Genomic DNA, 17375 nt, shown 5'->3' with positions numbered 1-17375 from the left:
AGGGCCCCGCCATCCACTCAGCTACCATCACCGGGTTCCCCCAGTCTGACACTGTATATTATACTTCTATGCCATCCACAGCTATTGGGTCTGCTCAGCGGCATAGCAAGACCCCCGGAAAAACTCTACTCTCCTCCCCTGTCCCACTGCCACAGCCATGGGGTCTGCTCCCCCTATTCATATATCCCAGGGAAAACCCATGTTTCTGTTTAAAATAAATTTCCCCAGCACATTTTAATGCAAACCACCAGGACATGAAGAGGTGTGATCTCCGCCTGCACCCGTATGGAACCCCAGATCCACTCTTTAACGGCAGAATAGCAAAGTACAACATCCCACATTCAAAGGATAAAGGTTCTGTTGTATAGGGGGAGTTTAATGAATACACTGGTTGTGATTGGGTACATGGAAGTGAGGTGACAATAAAACAACAATGGGCAAGTATCTCAGATGGTAGTAGGCTACACCTCATTTGGGTGACTGAAGAGCTGAAAGGATTTAAAGACTGATTGACTATGACTGGGGTCATGGATGTAAGTGGGCAACAAAAGGAGAACAATGGGCAAGTATCTCAGATGGTAGTAGGTTGCACCTCATTTGGGTGATTTAAGAGTTGAAAGGAATTAAAGACCGTTTTGCTATGACTGGGATTATGGATGTAAGTGGGCAACAAAAAGGGAACAATGGTCAAGTATCTCAGATGGTAGTAGGCTCCATCTCATTTGGGTGATTGAAGAGTTTAAGTACAGAGACATGCTGCGATTCAGGGAGATTAGTCACCAGGCGACAAATCTCCTCTTCTTCGGGGCAACTAATCTCCCCGAACTGCCTTTCCTGCTGGCTAGAATGTAAATTGTCAGCGGGATGGCATTCGGAGAGCATTGTTTTCCGAAGACGCCTGAAGTTCCTCACAAGAAAACTTCGGACGACTTTGGAAAACGAAGCATTCCGAGTGTCATCCCGCCGACAATATACATTCTAGCCAGAAGGAAGGTGGGAAAGGCAGTTCGGGGAGATTAGTCGCCCTGAAGAAGAGGAGATTTGCCGCCAGGCGACTAGTCTCCCCGAATCACAACGATGTCTATCTGCCCTTTAGGTTAGACTGTGTTATCTGCTGAGGGCTATGGCATATCTATTATTTGGACAATGCTAATCCAAATGCAATGGTTCTTCTTGGATTGCCCCCAACAAATGCCAAAAAAAGCTCCATCAGTAGGTGCCAACCATCGATGGCAATCCTATAATAATCGGTTGCCTGTCTTTGTGCAGCAAAGTGCTCCCAAGACCTTCTCATGGGTCAGTTGGAGGCAACCTTTGGTTGACCTGTGACTGTTCTGAACCCTAGTAGCTTAAAAGTGTAAGGGTATAACAGGTATGGTTCTGGTCTAGTAACCCATTAACCAACCAGTAGGTAGTTACACCGTTACTAGCCCTGGAAAAAATTTAATGTATTTTATTACATAGCCCTGTAATCTAAGGCTCTATGTCTAACACTGGTTATGCATAGTGAGATCTACTTATTGGATGAGGTCCCCAAACACGGATCACTATATGGTCACAATAAAACACACACTGGTCCAAATCGTGCTTATCCTACAGACTACAGAGACTTGCAGGTGGTGTCCGCATGGGGGAATGGTGTTGAATGGCAAAATCATCACATTCTAATAGTCTACTTACAGCTCTTTTCAGGCATGGAATGTAGCCATTTATATACTAGTGATATATGAAGAAGGCTCTGCCATGACCCTAATTGCAATTCCAATTGAGATGTTTTGAATGGGTGAGGCCTCAGTTGACCTAGGTTAGTTATGCAGAGACTGGGAATAAAGAAGATTGATAACCCCGTTCTAGTGCTAGAAACAAGACTGATTGGTTTAGAACCAGATGGAGCCGCCTTTGTACTAATTACTCTTTATATTATCACACTGATTGAGTGGCATTAAATATAAATGCATTAAAATGCACTGATCTCCAGATAAAAATAGCAAAGTACTCGAGGAATAGGCACTTTATACCTATAAGAGATATCTGTTCATCTGAATAGGATGCTCTACCTCATTTGTGCACAAGAACAACGCAAGAGGTTCAGTAGGTATTTTGTAAGCAGCAGGAACCTATGGTATCTTTACTTTTGCCTTACCCAAATCTGGAATTCACACTGCTGTCTGGGTCCTGCCCTGGAAACCAGAGATGTAAAGAGTATCCCTACAGAGAAGGTCCTCTCCTCATTAGTGTCAGGCCCTTATTGTGTGTTGAAGTAAGGTAAGTGCTGGGAGCATGTGCTGAAGTAGGACTATGTGACGAAGAAGTAGTTCCCCCTTATAGTGGTGTAGAAGCTAAAGATCAACCTTTCACTTATAATTATTATTTCATTTTAGTTCATCTAAAACAGTGGTTCCCAAACTAAGGGGTTGCCCCCAGAGGCACTTGGAGATGTTGCAAGTAGATCAGCCTGAAGGTCGGTTAGTGTTAGATTTGGGGAGAATTCATATTTGTTCTCCTAGATATACCTGAAAGTCCAGCTTGGTGAGCTACAGGATGCCCTGACCCAAGGTTGGACCTCCAAGGTAGGCTTGAACTGACAACTCCGATAATAACTGAAAATGAACTGAACACCAGCCAACCCCATCCCTGGCCCAAGAAATAAACAGGTATTAAATAAAGAACAACTAAACAGGATAAGACTAACTGTGTGCACCTTTTTGTGTGTGGCCATTGCAGTAGCTGCAACTCCCTACATCTCCCTTCTGCCGCCGCTTGGGTGCCAGTGTGTATAACAATACACTTCCATTCTACAGGATAGATTTTAATGAGTTGACTTTGGCAGGGGTAGGAACTTCCAGTCCCACAGAGACAGTGATTAAAGAGGAAGGAATGGAAATTCTACAGTACAGACACATCCATTGTGCTGGTGTTTGGAACACACTATATGAATTTTTTGAATCAAAACATTCCAGTGACTGCCCTCTGTTGGGGAAACTGGGAAACACAGCTGCTATTGGTGGAACCTTTCTTGGAATAACATTCTTTCTATAGTACACATGCACCACATGCATCTCATCTTGGCTTGCAAACTTCTGCCAATTGCATTTAAGACATGCTGGTGCTTCAGAATCCTGGGTGCATATGTGTTAGCCCAATTAGAACCCTCCTCTTGCGAGGAATCCAATCCCCCCTTGCTGCATGTTCATAAACAGAGTTCTGAGTCTCTGTATCTTAGGTACAAAGCTCTAGTCATCTGTAGTTCTGATACTGGGCTGCTCTCATCCCTATGGTCAGACAGGAACCTCAACTTGGGTTAGGGATCCAATCTCCCCCAATATTTACCCGAGGGCAGAACTTTGGTTTTCTGTACTTCCTGTTTCATGGCTGCTTTATTTTTCTAGTAGACTTAAGGTAAGATTTTCTAGTAGACTTAAGGTATGAATATCCATGTCCTTTAATGGGAAAATCCCAAAAGCATTCTGAATAACAGATCCCATATGGGTACTATAAATCTGCAATTATTATAGCTATAGGTATATTTAGTATGTACATATATAGATGTGAGTGTATAGATAGGTCTGCATCTGTATATATGTGCCTTGAAGGGTTTTGGTCTGTTTCAACCCAACTTATATAACTGGGAAGGGGGTATGTAGTAACTACGTAACTATGCAGGGGGTATGTAGTAACTGTACAGTGGGTATGTAGTAACTATGTAACTATGCAGGGGGTATGTAGTAACTGTACAGTGGGTATGTAGTAACTATGTAACTATGCAGGGGGTATGTAGTAACTATGTAAATATACAGGGGATAAGTAGTAACTATGTAACTATGCAGGGGTATGTAGTAACTATGTAAATATACAGGGGGTATGTAGTAACTATGCAGGGGTATGTAGTATGAGTAAAATATAGTCTACCCATACCTAAAGGAAGATGCACATGTAGAGTATTTATATATAGCCGCTGTAGTATTGAGGCCATCAAAACTATGACAGCATAGGTATTCCCCTGTACTAAGCACAATTCAGCAGGAACAGCCCCCTAAGTTTGCTCATAGCCTGTACAGAGAGATCCCATAAAACTATGGCAGCATAGGTATTCCCTGTACTAAGCACAATTCAGCAGGAACAGCCCCCTAAGTTTGCTCATAGTCTGTACAGAGAGATCCCATAAAACTATAGCAGCATAGATATTCCCTGTACTAAGCACAATTCAGCAGGAACAGCCCCCTAAGTTTGCTCATAGTCTGTACAGAGAGATCCCATAAAACTATGGCAGCATAGGTATTCCCTGTACTAAGCACAATTCAGCAGGAACAGCCCCCTAAGTTTGCTCATAGTCTGTACAGAGAGATCCTATAAAACTATGGCAGCATAGGTATTCCCTGTACTAAGCACAATTCAGCAGGAACAGCCACCTAAGTTTGCTCATAGTCTGTATATAGAGATCCCATAAAACTATAGCAGCATAGGTATTGCACTGTACTAAGCACAATTCAGCAGGAACAGTCCCTAAGTTTGCTCATAGTCTGTACAGAGAGATCCCATAAAACTATGGCAGTATAGGTATTCCCTGTACTAAGCACAATTCAGCAGGAACAGCCCCTAAGTTTACTCATAGCCTGTACAGAGAGATCCCATAAAACTATAGAGCATAGGTATTCCCCTGTACTAAGCACAATTCAGCAGGAACAGCCCCTAAGTTTGCTCATAGTCTGTACAGAGAGATCCCATAAAACTATGGCAGCATAGGTATTCCCCTGTACTAAGCACAATTCAGCAGGAACAGCCCCTAAGTTTGCTCATAGTCTGTACAGAGAGATCCCATAAAACTATGGCAGCATAGGTATTCCCTGTACTAAGCACAATTCAGCAGGAACAGCCCCTAAGTTTGCTCATAGTCTGTACAGAGAGATCCCATAAAACTATAACAGCATAGGTATTCCACTGTACTAAGCACAATTCAGCAGGAACAGTCCCTAAGTTTGCTCATAGTCTGTACAGAGAGATCCCATAAAACTATGGCAGCAGCATAGGTATTCCCCTGTACTAAGCACAATTCAGCAGGAACAGTCCCCTAAGTTTGCTCATAGTCTGTACAGAGAGATCACATAAAACTATAGCAGCATAGGTATTCCCCTGTACTAAGCACAATTCAGCAGGAACAGTAGGAATTTCGCTGTGAAACTTGGTGAAAATTTCACTCATCACTATTGAGATACTATGAAACATGACAGCATAGGTATTTACTTCTACTGTGCAATTTATCTTGCCTGTTTCTTGGTGCAGGCTTATACCTAAGTTGATTCCTTATGTCAGCTTTCTCTGTCTTCCCTTTACATTTATTAATGCAATACTGTATGTAGCTAAACTGTACTTTTTATTCATATGTCACAGCAGAAATAACAGAATCAGTTATTTTTAATCATGAACTAAAGTTTTATTAAACATAAAAGGCACTTTCTTTGTACCCACTGAAATGAGGCAATAGATCCAGCAAGGCAATGTGGCAGACAGAATGTACTCAGCAGAACCCAGCCAGGTTGGAGACATGATAGACTGGGCATATAGTTTCCCTTAGGGGTATAACACCTCAGTTTACCCTGGGGAATACAAAGGCCATGATATTTCTTCTTGGTGGAGCACATGGCTGCTCCTACTGACTAACCATGACTATCTCACACTTTTGCATGTATTATACTTGCTAAACCTCATGGATGGGGACCCTGTGTGCTCTACTAAGATGACGGTTTCCCTAGAGCTTAAACGAACAGTTCAGTGTAAAAATAAAAACTAGGTAAATAGATAGCCTGTGCAAAATAAAAAAAATTTCTAATATAGTTAGTTAGGCAAAAATGTAATGTATAAAGGCTGGAGTGACTGGATGTGTAACATAATAGCCAGAACACTACTTCCTGCTTTTCAGCTCTCTAACTCTGAGTTAGTCAGCGACTATAAGGGGGGCCACATGGGACAAAACTGTTCAGTGAGTTTTCAATTGATCCTCCGCATTTAGCTCAGATTCAAAAGCAACAGTTATGACCCATGTGGCCCTCCGTCAAGTCACTGATTGGTTACTGCTTAGTCACCAGGGTAACCGGTCAGTGAAAACCAAGAGAGCTGAAAAGCAGGAAGTAATGCTCTGTTCTGTTATATATCCAGTCACTCCAGCCTTTATACATTACATTTGTGGCTAACTAACTATATTAGAAACATTTTTTATTTTGCACAGGCTATCTATTTACCCAGTTTTATTTTCATACTGAAGTGTTCCTTTAAGACTGTCTCTAAGGTGCTGCGGTCTAACACCTCAGGTCCACTAGCACACCCATCCCTTGCTTAGGTAGAGTCTGAGAGTGAATACATGCTACCCCTGCCCCTACAGCAATATCTCCCTCCCACATCCTGGCCACTGAATAAATAGTAGAGGGAAGTGAACCCTTTAGGCCCCCTACATACATTTTTAAAATTGTAAAATAACTCAAACTATTTATAAACATCAATGAAATTATAGGGAATAATATGGAGCATAAATAGAGCTCACCCAGTCCAACACATATGGTCCCACCTAATCTGGAGAGCCACACATTGCAATTCACATTCTTAAAGGCATAAGAATAGCACCCAAACAGGAAAAAAGCAAGAGTTTAGCAGTGCAAACAAAACCTTCATCAGAGGTGTCAGGAAGGTGTCAGGAATCTGTTTAGATGTCCTTTGTTCTGCTGATTGGCTGCTGGGAGGAAAGGGAGGGGGTGATATAATTCCAATTTGCGGTACAGCAGTAAAGAGTCACTGAAGTTTATCAGAGCACAAGTCACATGACTGAGGATACCTGGAAAACTGACAGTATGTCTATTCCCATGTCAGATTTCAAAATTAAATATAAAAAAATGTGTAAAAAATGGATTTCAGAGCAACACTATTAACTATGCATTTAAATAAACATGTTTTCCCATTCCCTTTAATACGTTTTAGAACTTATTCTAAGCTACTTTTCAACTGCTCTTCTTTACTGATTTTTTTTTTATAGTTTTTTAATAATTTGCCTTTTTCTTCCAACTTTTTCCAGCAAATGGGGGTCACGACCCCATCTAAAAAGCTATTGTATCTTTTATTGCTCATCTTTCTATTCAGGCCCTCTGAATATTCCAGCCTCTTATTCAACTCAATGCATGGTTGCTAGGGTAATCTGGACCCTAGCAACCCAATGGTGGAAATTGCAAACTGCTGAATAAAAACCTGAATAACTCAAAAACCACAAATAATAAAAAATGAAAACCAACTGCAACTTGTCTCAAAATATTACTCTCTGCATCATACTAACAGTTAACTGTTGGACTTAGAGCTGGTCAAATTCAGAGCAGTGAAAACACCCAGATTATCACTATGTGTAAGTGTATATAACCAAGAGGTAAGGGGACATGCTAGAAAATCCTCCCAGAAATTGCCTTTTAGAGGTTGTTATCACCAAATCGACAGCCAAGTGCGGACATATAGCAGCTACAAAGTGAGTTAAGACTGATTGCTGGTGATTTCTTTCTTTGTTTTAACTACTAATTGTAGCCTGATATTGCTTTTTATTGCCATTCAGGTTCCAGAATAAGGATTCTCTTGCAGTGGCACCCTCATTAGCTGTTCCTTATATGCTTCTCTGCTTGTCCCAGAATAAAGTGAGAGTATCCAGCAGTGACAAGGTGTAGCATATCTCCCAACTGTCCTGTTTTTCTGCGGGACAGTCCCGATTTTGAAAGCTCAGAAACTTAATCGAAATTAGTGGCTTTTTGGCAGAGAGCACAGAACAGCCAATCAGGTGCACATGGATACTTTTGTAAAAATAAACAATTGTAACTATTTAAGATAAGCAAGTCGCTAAGGGAAACTGTGACTCAGCTTAAAGGGCAATTCATTTTCTTTAGTAAAACTGTAAAAACATTGCGCTAAAATGAGATCAAACTTTCTTAACCTGCCAAATTTTGTAAAATGGACATGGTAATTAGGGGGTGTGGCCATAAAATAGGCATGGCCTACAAATTTCAGGTTTTTCTCTTTTCATTTTGGAAATGTTGGGGTACGCTAGGGACAGGACTGAAATCATCCAGCTGGAATACAAAGGCTGATTTCTGCCGCCGACTGCTAGCTGAATCTTCTTCTCTATTTGCATCCAGAATCCTTGTGTCGGCACAGACACACTCGGTGGATTTTGATGAAGAAACAAGAGACATTGCATTTCGAGTCAAAATCCACAGAGTATGTTCATGCCGGAGCCGACACAAGGCTTCCAGACGCAAGCAGAGAAGAGGATCCAGCTAGCAATATAGGGCTGAAATTGGTCTGCAGAATTCAGCAGGTTTAGCCCCATCTGGCACTAACCTAAAGCAACTCGGACTCAGTGAATGAGAATTTGAGGTGTTCATTTGTACAGTGGCCCTACACAGCCTATTGGCATCATAATTCGTATGGTGCATGAAAATCACATGTCGGAGCAGCGGCGTGCAATAATGTGTAACCCAGCAGCCCTCAAACGGAAAGTCAGATACCCGCACTTATCAGCGGCATACAATGGCGTCTTTTGTTGTCATTTTCTTCTTAGATTCAAATGCAGGAGTCAAAATACAGGCAATTATCTTTTAGGATTAAAAAAAATATGGGGCTTTCCAAAATGGTAATGTCGAAATGTGAAATATGATCCATACAGTGATCCAAACAGTACAGACATTCATTCATTTATCATTGTATGATCTTCAAACTGCTGGATGCACCCAGTGACTGCTGGGGGCACCAGGAGGTATAAGGGGTAAAAACTGACCAATAAGCAGCTTCAATATATGTATATTAAATCAGGGCCGCCATCAGAGGGGCACAGGGGGTACCAGGCCCTGACAGCGTCAAAGTCATGTGCCGAACCACCAAAGTCCCGAAGAGCTGACGTTCCGAAGTGTCAAAAAGACCTGATGTTGAAGTCCTGAAGCAATGAAAAGACCCAAAGCTCTGAGAAGACCTGAAGTTGAAGTCCTTAAGCCTCGAAATGACAAGAAGAGCTGAAAAGACCTGAAGCCATGAAAAAACCAGAAGCGCTGAAAAAAACCTGAAGTTGAAGTCCTTAAGCCACGAAAAGACCCAAAGTGCTGAAAAGACCTGAAGTTGAAGTCTTTGAGCCACAAAAAGATCCAAAGCCACAAAAGGAGCCTAAGGTAAATTCCATGTGTTTTTTTTTTTTTTTTTTCATTTTATTAAACCCCTGGCCATCAATGTATTATGTTAAGACTATCTAGGCCCCTGATGCTTATTTAAAATATTCTATGGGGCCCCTGACCACCAATGTTTCTTTTAAAAAAAATGATGGGGGGTCCTGGCAACAATCTTTTTTTTTTAACTTGTAGGGGGGCCCTAACCACCAATGATTTTTTAAAAATGTTTTTAACTTATAATGGGATCGTGACCAGCTGGTCATTAACTAATGTGGTCCTGGGCTGGGCGGGATCTGGGGTGGAGCTTGAGGGCAGGGGTGGGCGAGGACCAGTGGGCACAGAAAATGGCGTTGTATAAAATGGCGTTGTATAAAATGATGTACTGTTCCTGAAATGTGTGCGTGAGGGGGGCTCTATATGAATTTTGCTGGGGGCCCAATAATGTCTATTTACATCCCTGTTCCTTCTTGTTCCTGCCCGTCATAAGTTAATGGTCATATCAGTCCTGTGTCTCTGCAGCTGCAGCAGGTTCTTCTCTGTTTCTTCTGAAAATTCATTCATCCCCACCCTGGAACAACAAAACAGCGAAACATATAACAGCATTTGCCACACACTAATAAAAGTATACTGTAATATATATATTATATACAGGAGCAGTGACCAGCTCCATGTTGTAGCTCCCACCCTTCCCAGCTTTAGTCAGGTGATCCCACTGGTGTCTAATAAAAGGGCAGCCAAGTTTGGGAGGTTTACTTTGAAAGCAGCGAGTAAATTGCAGGTAAAACTTAGTCCCTGTGTAAAATGTATTATGAAGCGTAGGACTGGCCAGATATGGGATGACTTTGACGTAGTTGTTCAGCTTAAATATATTGCAATATATGGACACACAATCCCTGTTTTGTTTAAAGGGCAAGGAATTTTCAGTAGCTGTATGCACAAAATGTCTTAATGTCTTAAATATATTGATAATGGAATGAATGCAGAGGATCTCTTGTATTTGTCTATATATATATATATATATATATATATATATATATATATATATATATATATATATATATATATACTGTATATTCAGTAATGTATACTTTCAAAGACTGTTTAGGATAAAAATTTTAAACCTTTCTCAAATCTTTCCTAAACAGAAGAACATCAGAGCAGCCTCCTTCTTTCTCCTGACAAATTCCTTGACTACTTGCTGGTCAGAATGTACATTGCAAAAATGCTTAGAATAGCACTCTCATCAATTTTACATTTATTTATTTTAAGGGTTTACTTATATTTTAAAAATAAAACTAAATATTTTAATAGGAAGTCTGTGGGTTCAGGTGTTATGTCACTGGCCTTTGTGGAACCCGCACCATGTTCACTGAGTAGCAAAGCTACTCCCAAGATACAGACCCGCATCATTGTGACATCTTCATGTACCAACACACAGTTGTACTATCTTTTCCAAGTGCAATTGTAGGTGCCAGAGTGGTAAATAAAAAAGCAAGCCTAAAGGGGAGCGAGGCTGGGTGGACAGTAAGGAGATAATATGAACGCCATGGATCAAACTGTATAGCTGTCCTTCTGGGAGTGATATACAACTGCCAGTCTGCTTATGTATACAGCTCATCTTTCTTTCATCTACGTTTGGATTCTAGGGTTATGTAGTTACTAGCCCATCCACATTGTCCATCAGGACTCGGGAGCCCAGGGCCCACCAGTGCTGCTGTCTCAGAGCTGCCCCTGCTGCAAAACCCCCTCCAAAACCCCGCTGCAGCTGCAAACCCCCTTTAGCCTTTCCTCACATGGATGGGCATCCCTTTATTTACCATAACCAGGGCCTGGAGAGGGTGGACGGGGCAGCAAGGGCATGGAGCGGGTCTGGGTTAGGGGAGCCAACAAGAGCCAGGGCCCATCGGGTTTTTTCCCAGTTTCCCGCCAGTCCAGTCTGACCCTTCTGTCCATTGTATAATGAGATGTTAGAAAATTATTTAAGGGGAACTATAGCGAAATCAATTAAAAATTCTGTACCGTTTCTGAAATAATCAAGTTTATCTTTACTATCCCTGTCTCAGCATCTTTTCTTCATTCTGTCTTCATTCAGAAGTTGAGTGTCAGATGAATGATCCAATTTATCTTATAGGGGGGCTCCTAGAAGATCTACTAGAGCTCACTCTATCAAAATCACCAGCCATTGTGTCTCTCTACATGCAGAATTTGTTCAAAAGGCAGTTATTTTGTTAGATTTTGGAAGTACTGGAATCCGTTATTTGAGTGAGCTCTAATACATCTGCTAGGAAAGGAGCCCCCCTATAAGATATATTGGATCTAACTGTCAATGAATTTCTGACACCCAACTGCTGAATGAAGACAGAATGAAAAGAAACAGTTGCTGAGCAAGGAATAGTGAAGATAAACTTAATTATTTCAGAATCAATGCAGAATATTTATTTTATTATATTTAGAAAGTTTCTTATTTCAGTATGATAAAAATATGATGATATATTAAAATGTAATTTTCGCTATAGTTCCCCTTTAATGTTTTAGTTGACATTATTGATTTTTCATTTTATGATAAATAGATATGTTAGTGAGTTTGGCACATTGTTCATTAGGCCATAGCAGTATCTTAACATTGGACCAACTGTACTTACTTGATCTCCTTCAGGCTGGGGTGGGTCAGTATAAGTTTCTGTATATGGGGGTAACCAGTATTGCCGAAGAAATTGCTGCTGATATTGAGGAACACAAGCTTGGTGTTGTTAGTCAGGGAGAGCAGCGATTCACAGTATTCTGGAGTCAGCTTGGTCTCCTGGAGTCTGTGAGAGACAGATTTGTATGACAGATGCTCTGATGTCAGGTAGATGCCACCAATACTTTGTATGTAGTAAAAACCCACACCTCCATCCTAATTCTCTTGAGATTTGTATGGCACAAATGCAAGGGCTACGCATCTATGCATTCGTTGCAGAAAGGGTTGTGTATTACAGCTATAAAGCATAACCAACTTGATGAAAAATCTGCACTGCTTAACCTACATAGATGATGATTTTGATAGACATGTGACTTTTTTTCATCCTCACCTGTGTTATGATCTTACCTACAAAGATCACAAAATATCTCATTCATATTATAAAACCCCAATGATATGTATTTTATAAATAATACATTTACAAACACAATATAAAAACATGGCACTGTTTGCCTCTCCATATTAAATAAACCCAATAATATCTAATCCAGACAGACATGTAAAATATTATTCTCTTGTCTTGTATGATACTCACGCCAAACGCTCTATCCTGCAGGCTGGGTCAGAAAGAACCGCCAGTAACTGATAAAAATCATCCCCAGCCAGTTTGTTCTTAGAGAGATCCAAGTCCCGTAAGGATTTATTTTCATTGATGGCCAAAGCCAATGGTAGGCAGCTTTCCTCCGTCAGGCCATTGTTCCTCAGGCTGTAGGGTAAGAGTGAGAACGAGAGATGATGGGGAGATTCAAAATGTATTGACATTTCACAGCTGTACAATATTATCATCTAAAAACTAATTTTACAGATTTAACTTTTTGCTTTTCTGTAGCAGGTCAAATAATTTCCCCTCACACATTACTGGCATATTTAGTGGTAAAGTCCTGCACCAGATCAATTAAATCTTTTAGAAATACAAATCATGGCAAATAAATTAACTTGACATGATTTGTCCTTCATAAAGCCATGCTGACTACTACTCATAATGCCATTCTACAGAACATAATCTGAACAACTTTCAAATATCTAACACTAACAAGCTTATAAATATTGTAATTACATCAGCTTTCCTCCAATACATATTTACCATATCAGAAGAAAGGGAGAAAATCAGAAAAAGCAGCCTGGCTAAATAGACAATGAAGGGTGTACTCCATCTGGCCCTGGTGCCTTATTAAAATTTTGCTAAACTATAAAGTCATATATTTTGTGTGAGTCTCTAATGATTATTTTAGTTATTTTTCAAGTCATCTACACTACTGCAGAGAAGGCCTTATAACCCTGGCTCCTCTAATAAGAAAATGATAGGTTCTCCTACATCTCCCTGCTTAACTGCCTGCTTATATTTTCGGCAGTTATTTGTTATTAATTCTCTTCCTTTTATATCTTTTGAAGCACCACTCTTTCGTATAGCTGTTCAATAGCATATTGATTCATGATGCTGAATTAATCTTGCAACCTGTTTTGCTCTAGCTTCATATTGGCTTAGTAAATTAACACCACTTACCACTTCCTATTTTTTCTGACTAAAATGTTCCACCTAAATGCTCAGTATGCCTAGACTATTTTTGCACTACACCCCTTTTTATAAACTTTTTATTATTTATTTACATGGTGAATGAATTGCAATTGATTCTATTTGATGAATTTGTATCAGTCTTTTTAGTTTATCATGTGTAATAAATTGGTTGTAAAAGAGCACCTAGCTCTAACAGAATGTATTAATGATTATCCACATTTTTTAATTAATATAGTCAGTGGAAACCCATGTCCTGTCCATGAACAGAATACAAAGCCCAAACCTTTGTGATCCTTGGGGGAAGGGGGTATCATTGTGGGGGCAACAACATGGAGCTGTGTGCCTGTTTAATTATTTATATATTTTTTTTCCTTGCCAACCTTTCTGAACCACCTTTGTCCTCAATAGTTCACTCTACAACAGACAGATATACAGATACAAAAAGATGTAAAATTATAAATAAGTATAAAATAAATGACTCATTCTAAGATGTAAAAGTCTTACCTGAGCGTTTGGATTCGGCACTTTGGATGAGTTATTATGGAATAAATACGAGGTACGTCCTCATGCCTCAGATTGTTGTTCGTGAGTCTGTTGCGAGAAATTAGCATTTATATTTGTTAGTAAAAAAATATAACCCAGAAAATTGGTTCATTTTGAATAAAGCATATGCAAATGATCATGCTTCCTGTAAATTACATTATTCGAGGAGCGCCTGAAGGCACTGCTCTTTGGTGCAGCATCCAAAATGGCAACGCCCATGGTTCACATGTGTTGCAGCAATGATGCAGAGTGATGCCAAAGACCTGGGTTCAATGCTCCAATATATGTTTTCCTGAGTGTTCCTGGTGCTCTATAATTCTTTACTGACTGAATCCTGGATATTGACTTTCTTTCCTTGTTCCTGACTATGTGATTGCTGCCCTTGACTTATTACCTCAATTTCAACCTTGATCTTTTTTACCCCTTGTGTCCTGCAAACTGGACTTTTAGCTTTTAATCTGCATAGCAGCTTTCTCCTTGGTTCTGACTTCAATTTCTAACAGCTGCTAGGCCCTGACAATTCCTAACTAGCAGTGATACACAAGTGTGCCAGAGGTGTATGGCTGTGGAATACCGTGCTTGCGTTTCATTAGGTATTACCCTGCAAAATACCATTATGAAGATACAGCAGTCACTTTAACATCTCATTATCAATGTCATAATCTAGCTATTAGACTCCATATATATGTAGAATATAGCTAAGCATAAGTAACCTTAAATATTTTTTGTACTGTACCTCTGTATACTAACATGCACAGTACAATAGGATTGTATACATATTATACTAAAAATAAACTATTAGTTACATGTGTGGGCTTAGAGTGTTGGCATCAAATATTATATAGAGCCATTATCTACTGTTGACATATATTTGAGTGTAAGTACAACCACCTTTTGCCACAGGTTTCTGTTTTTTGTGTTTGTAGAGGTAGGGTAAGTACACTAGCAACAATGTGTTATTATCCCTTTGTGCAAATTAGTCAGAAATATGTAAAACACTAGATAGAAAAACAGCCTTAGATTCTACCTGACTTCAGTAACAGTATGTAGAGTTGGTGATATCCTCTCCAGTCCTTCAGTCTGAATAAAACAGGAACAAAGGTCTAGAAGTTCTGTCCCCTTACAGGATTCAAGGATAAAAGCCAACACTGTGCAGTCCAGAGGCGCCAAATAGAATTCAGAAAAATCTAACTGCTTGTTTGATCCAATGGATGAGGAAACAAGTGCTTTGTTCCGGGACTCAGTAAGGCTGGCAAATACATTGAGACGCATCCGATTGTCAGTATTCGGTGTCTGTAGAGTAGAAATGGATGTCTGGAGAAAGCGGATAACATGCTTGGAGGCCTCAGCTGATAAATCTCCTATATATGGCTTCAACAGGGATCTGGTGGAACTGTCAGAGAGTCCAGATATGAAACGAAGGAATATTTCCCCACGGCCGTCTTTATATGATTTTGCCTCCTCAAGAGCCTTCTGCAGCCTTTCAGGGGAATAGTCAAGGTAGTGAACCAAGGCAGCCATAAACTCCTGTATGGTGAGATGCAAGAAGGAATAGGACACATGTGGAGGCTTCCCACTCTCCATCACAAAGCTTGTCACCAGATGTGAGGAAGTATCCACACTAAATGCTTCCAAATCATCTTTTGTAAATGAAAGAGTGTGACTATTTACCCCATTCTCTGCCATCCGACCAATGGAAATCAGGAAATTCTTATCAATACACCTTTGCTGACAGTGATTGGCAAGAATGTTACTTAAAAAACTGGCAAAAAGCTGTGTGACAGTTTTTGGAAAGAATTCTATAGTTGATGCGGAGTTTATCTTTTGGGCTCTGAAGCACATGGATAACACGGTGCAGATGATCCAACAGTAGGATGGGATGTAGCAGAATGTGTACAGCATCCCGTTCTCTCTCACATAATGGAAAGCCTTTTCTGCCATTGTGTAATCTCTAAAAAAATGTAGAAAATACGTCTCTCTTTCCTTAGGGAAAAATCCCATAATTTCAGACACTCTGTGAAAAATAGAAGTTTCAACTGTTGCGAGTCTGGTTGGGCGACTGGTTATTAGGACAGAGCAGCCATTAAGGAGAGTCTGTCTCACCAAACTGGACACAATGACTCCAACAGTCTGCATGGAACAGGGGTTGGTGCACAGTTCCATTTGTTTTAAATCAATTTGATATTTGCTTTCATCTAGTCCATCAAAAATAAAGAGAAGCTGTCCAGAATTTTGAAAAATTTTGTCAAGCTGATTGTGTAGATAGGGATATTCATCAATGATCATTTTTGCCAAGCTCAACTCATCCTTACTATTGAGTTCACGAAATTTGAAGAAGAAGACAAAAGCAAATCTCTGGTAGAGTTTCCCATTGGCCCAGTCAAAGACAAACTTCTGCATTAATGTGGTTTTCCCCACCCCTGGCACTCCGCTCACCAGCACTGTCTGTGGCACACATCTCTTTCTGTGGCACCAGCGGAATAGCCTATTAGGGCTAATCCTCTCCAAATTACTCTGAGCTCTCTGTAAGTAATGTTCATGTATTCCCCCTGTTGCAATGAGCTCATGCTGAGGACGAGACCTGAAGTGCTGACTGGAGACAACAATGAGGTCTAAATAGCGCTCAGAGATATCGAAACTCTGACTCTCACATGTTAATCCTGGGGCTCTGTGTTCCACCAAAGTCTGAGTTTTCCCTAAAAGAGTCTGTCTGTGCTCTTCCTGGCACACTGGGGAATATACAAAGTTCAAATGAAATTAATGAGAAACTGTCAGGAATGTTATACAATGAAAGTACAAGAAGAACTAGGTTTCAAATAATGGAATATTATCTATGGAATTTTTCTATTACTATAAAGGCCACTTAGAATCAAACAGTTAAAATTAAAGATAAGAGAAAGTTAAGCATTTGAAGGAAACAATTACATTATATGTTATACAAACTTGCTTGCCTTTGAAATCAGGAGACAGAACAGGTCCATCTTTGTCTAAATGAATACTCTGTTCCAGATGATCACCTGAAAAATTAGATTATACAGGAATAAGACAGTATTTGACTGAGCAAATCAAGTACTCTATCAATAAAAAGCATATACATTGAATCACACATTAGGGTTCATTTACCAAGTGGAAAGCACGGTGCAAAGTGCAAAAAACAGACATGCAGGTTAGAAAGTAACAGAGGATGAAAGCCACAATGAGGTCCTGTCCTATAATGACAGTGCTGGCCTACTCTGCATCGTTTTGTATATAATGGGAGAGCAGAGTATAGTACACTCTACATGAAGGGTAGTGTGGTGCTTTTGCACTTCTACCATATTACAACACTGTGTATAACATAGTGGGGCCCTTTTTTTCCCAATGTGCGCACCCATGCAGCACCAAGACAGGATTGCTC

General features: G+C 40.2%; 1 protein-coding gene across 2 annotated transcripts in view; it reads right to left on the bottom strand.

The window, feature by feature from the left end:
• Nucleotides 1–9196: 9196 nt before the first annotated feature.
• Nucleotides 9197–17375, bottom strand: part of LOC108699436 (NACHT, LRR and PYD domains-containing protein 12) — an 18912-nt gene continuing 10733 nt past the window's right edge. For both annotated transcript variants that reach the window (XM_041573672.1, XM_018231520.2), the window contains exons 5-10: nucleotides 16930–16995; nucleotides 15006–16707; nucleotides 13940–14026; nucleotides 12455–12625; nucleotides 11822–11986; nucleotides 9197–9747 (exon numbers count right to left, since the gene is read on the bottom strand). In XM_041573672.1, the coding sequence (XP_041429606.1) occupies nucleotides 9660–9747; nucleotides 11822–11986; nucleotides 12455–12625; nucleotides 13940–14026; nucleotides 15006–16707; nucleotides 16930–16995 (2279 nt within the window). In that variant the 3' untranslated portion in view covers nucleotides 9197–9659. The remainder of the gene's footprint in view (nucleotides 9748–11821; nucleotides 11987–12454; nucleotides 12626–13939; nucleotides 14027–15005; nucleotides 16708–16929; nucleotides 16996–17375) is intronic.

Source organism: Xenopus laevis, chromosome 8L (genome assembly GCF_017654675.1).
Source record: "Xenopus laevis strain J_2021 chromosome 8L, Xenopus_laevis_v10.1, whole genome shotgun sequence".
Taxonomy (NCBI): domain Eukaryota; kingdom Metazoa; phylum Chordata; class Amphibia; order Anura; family Pipidae; genus Xenopus; species Xenopus laevis.
This window is presented reverse-complemented; position numbering and strand designations above follow the sequence as displayed.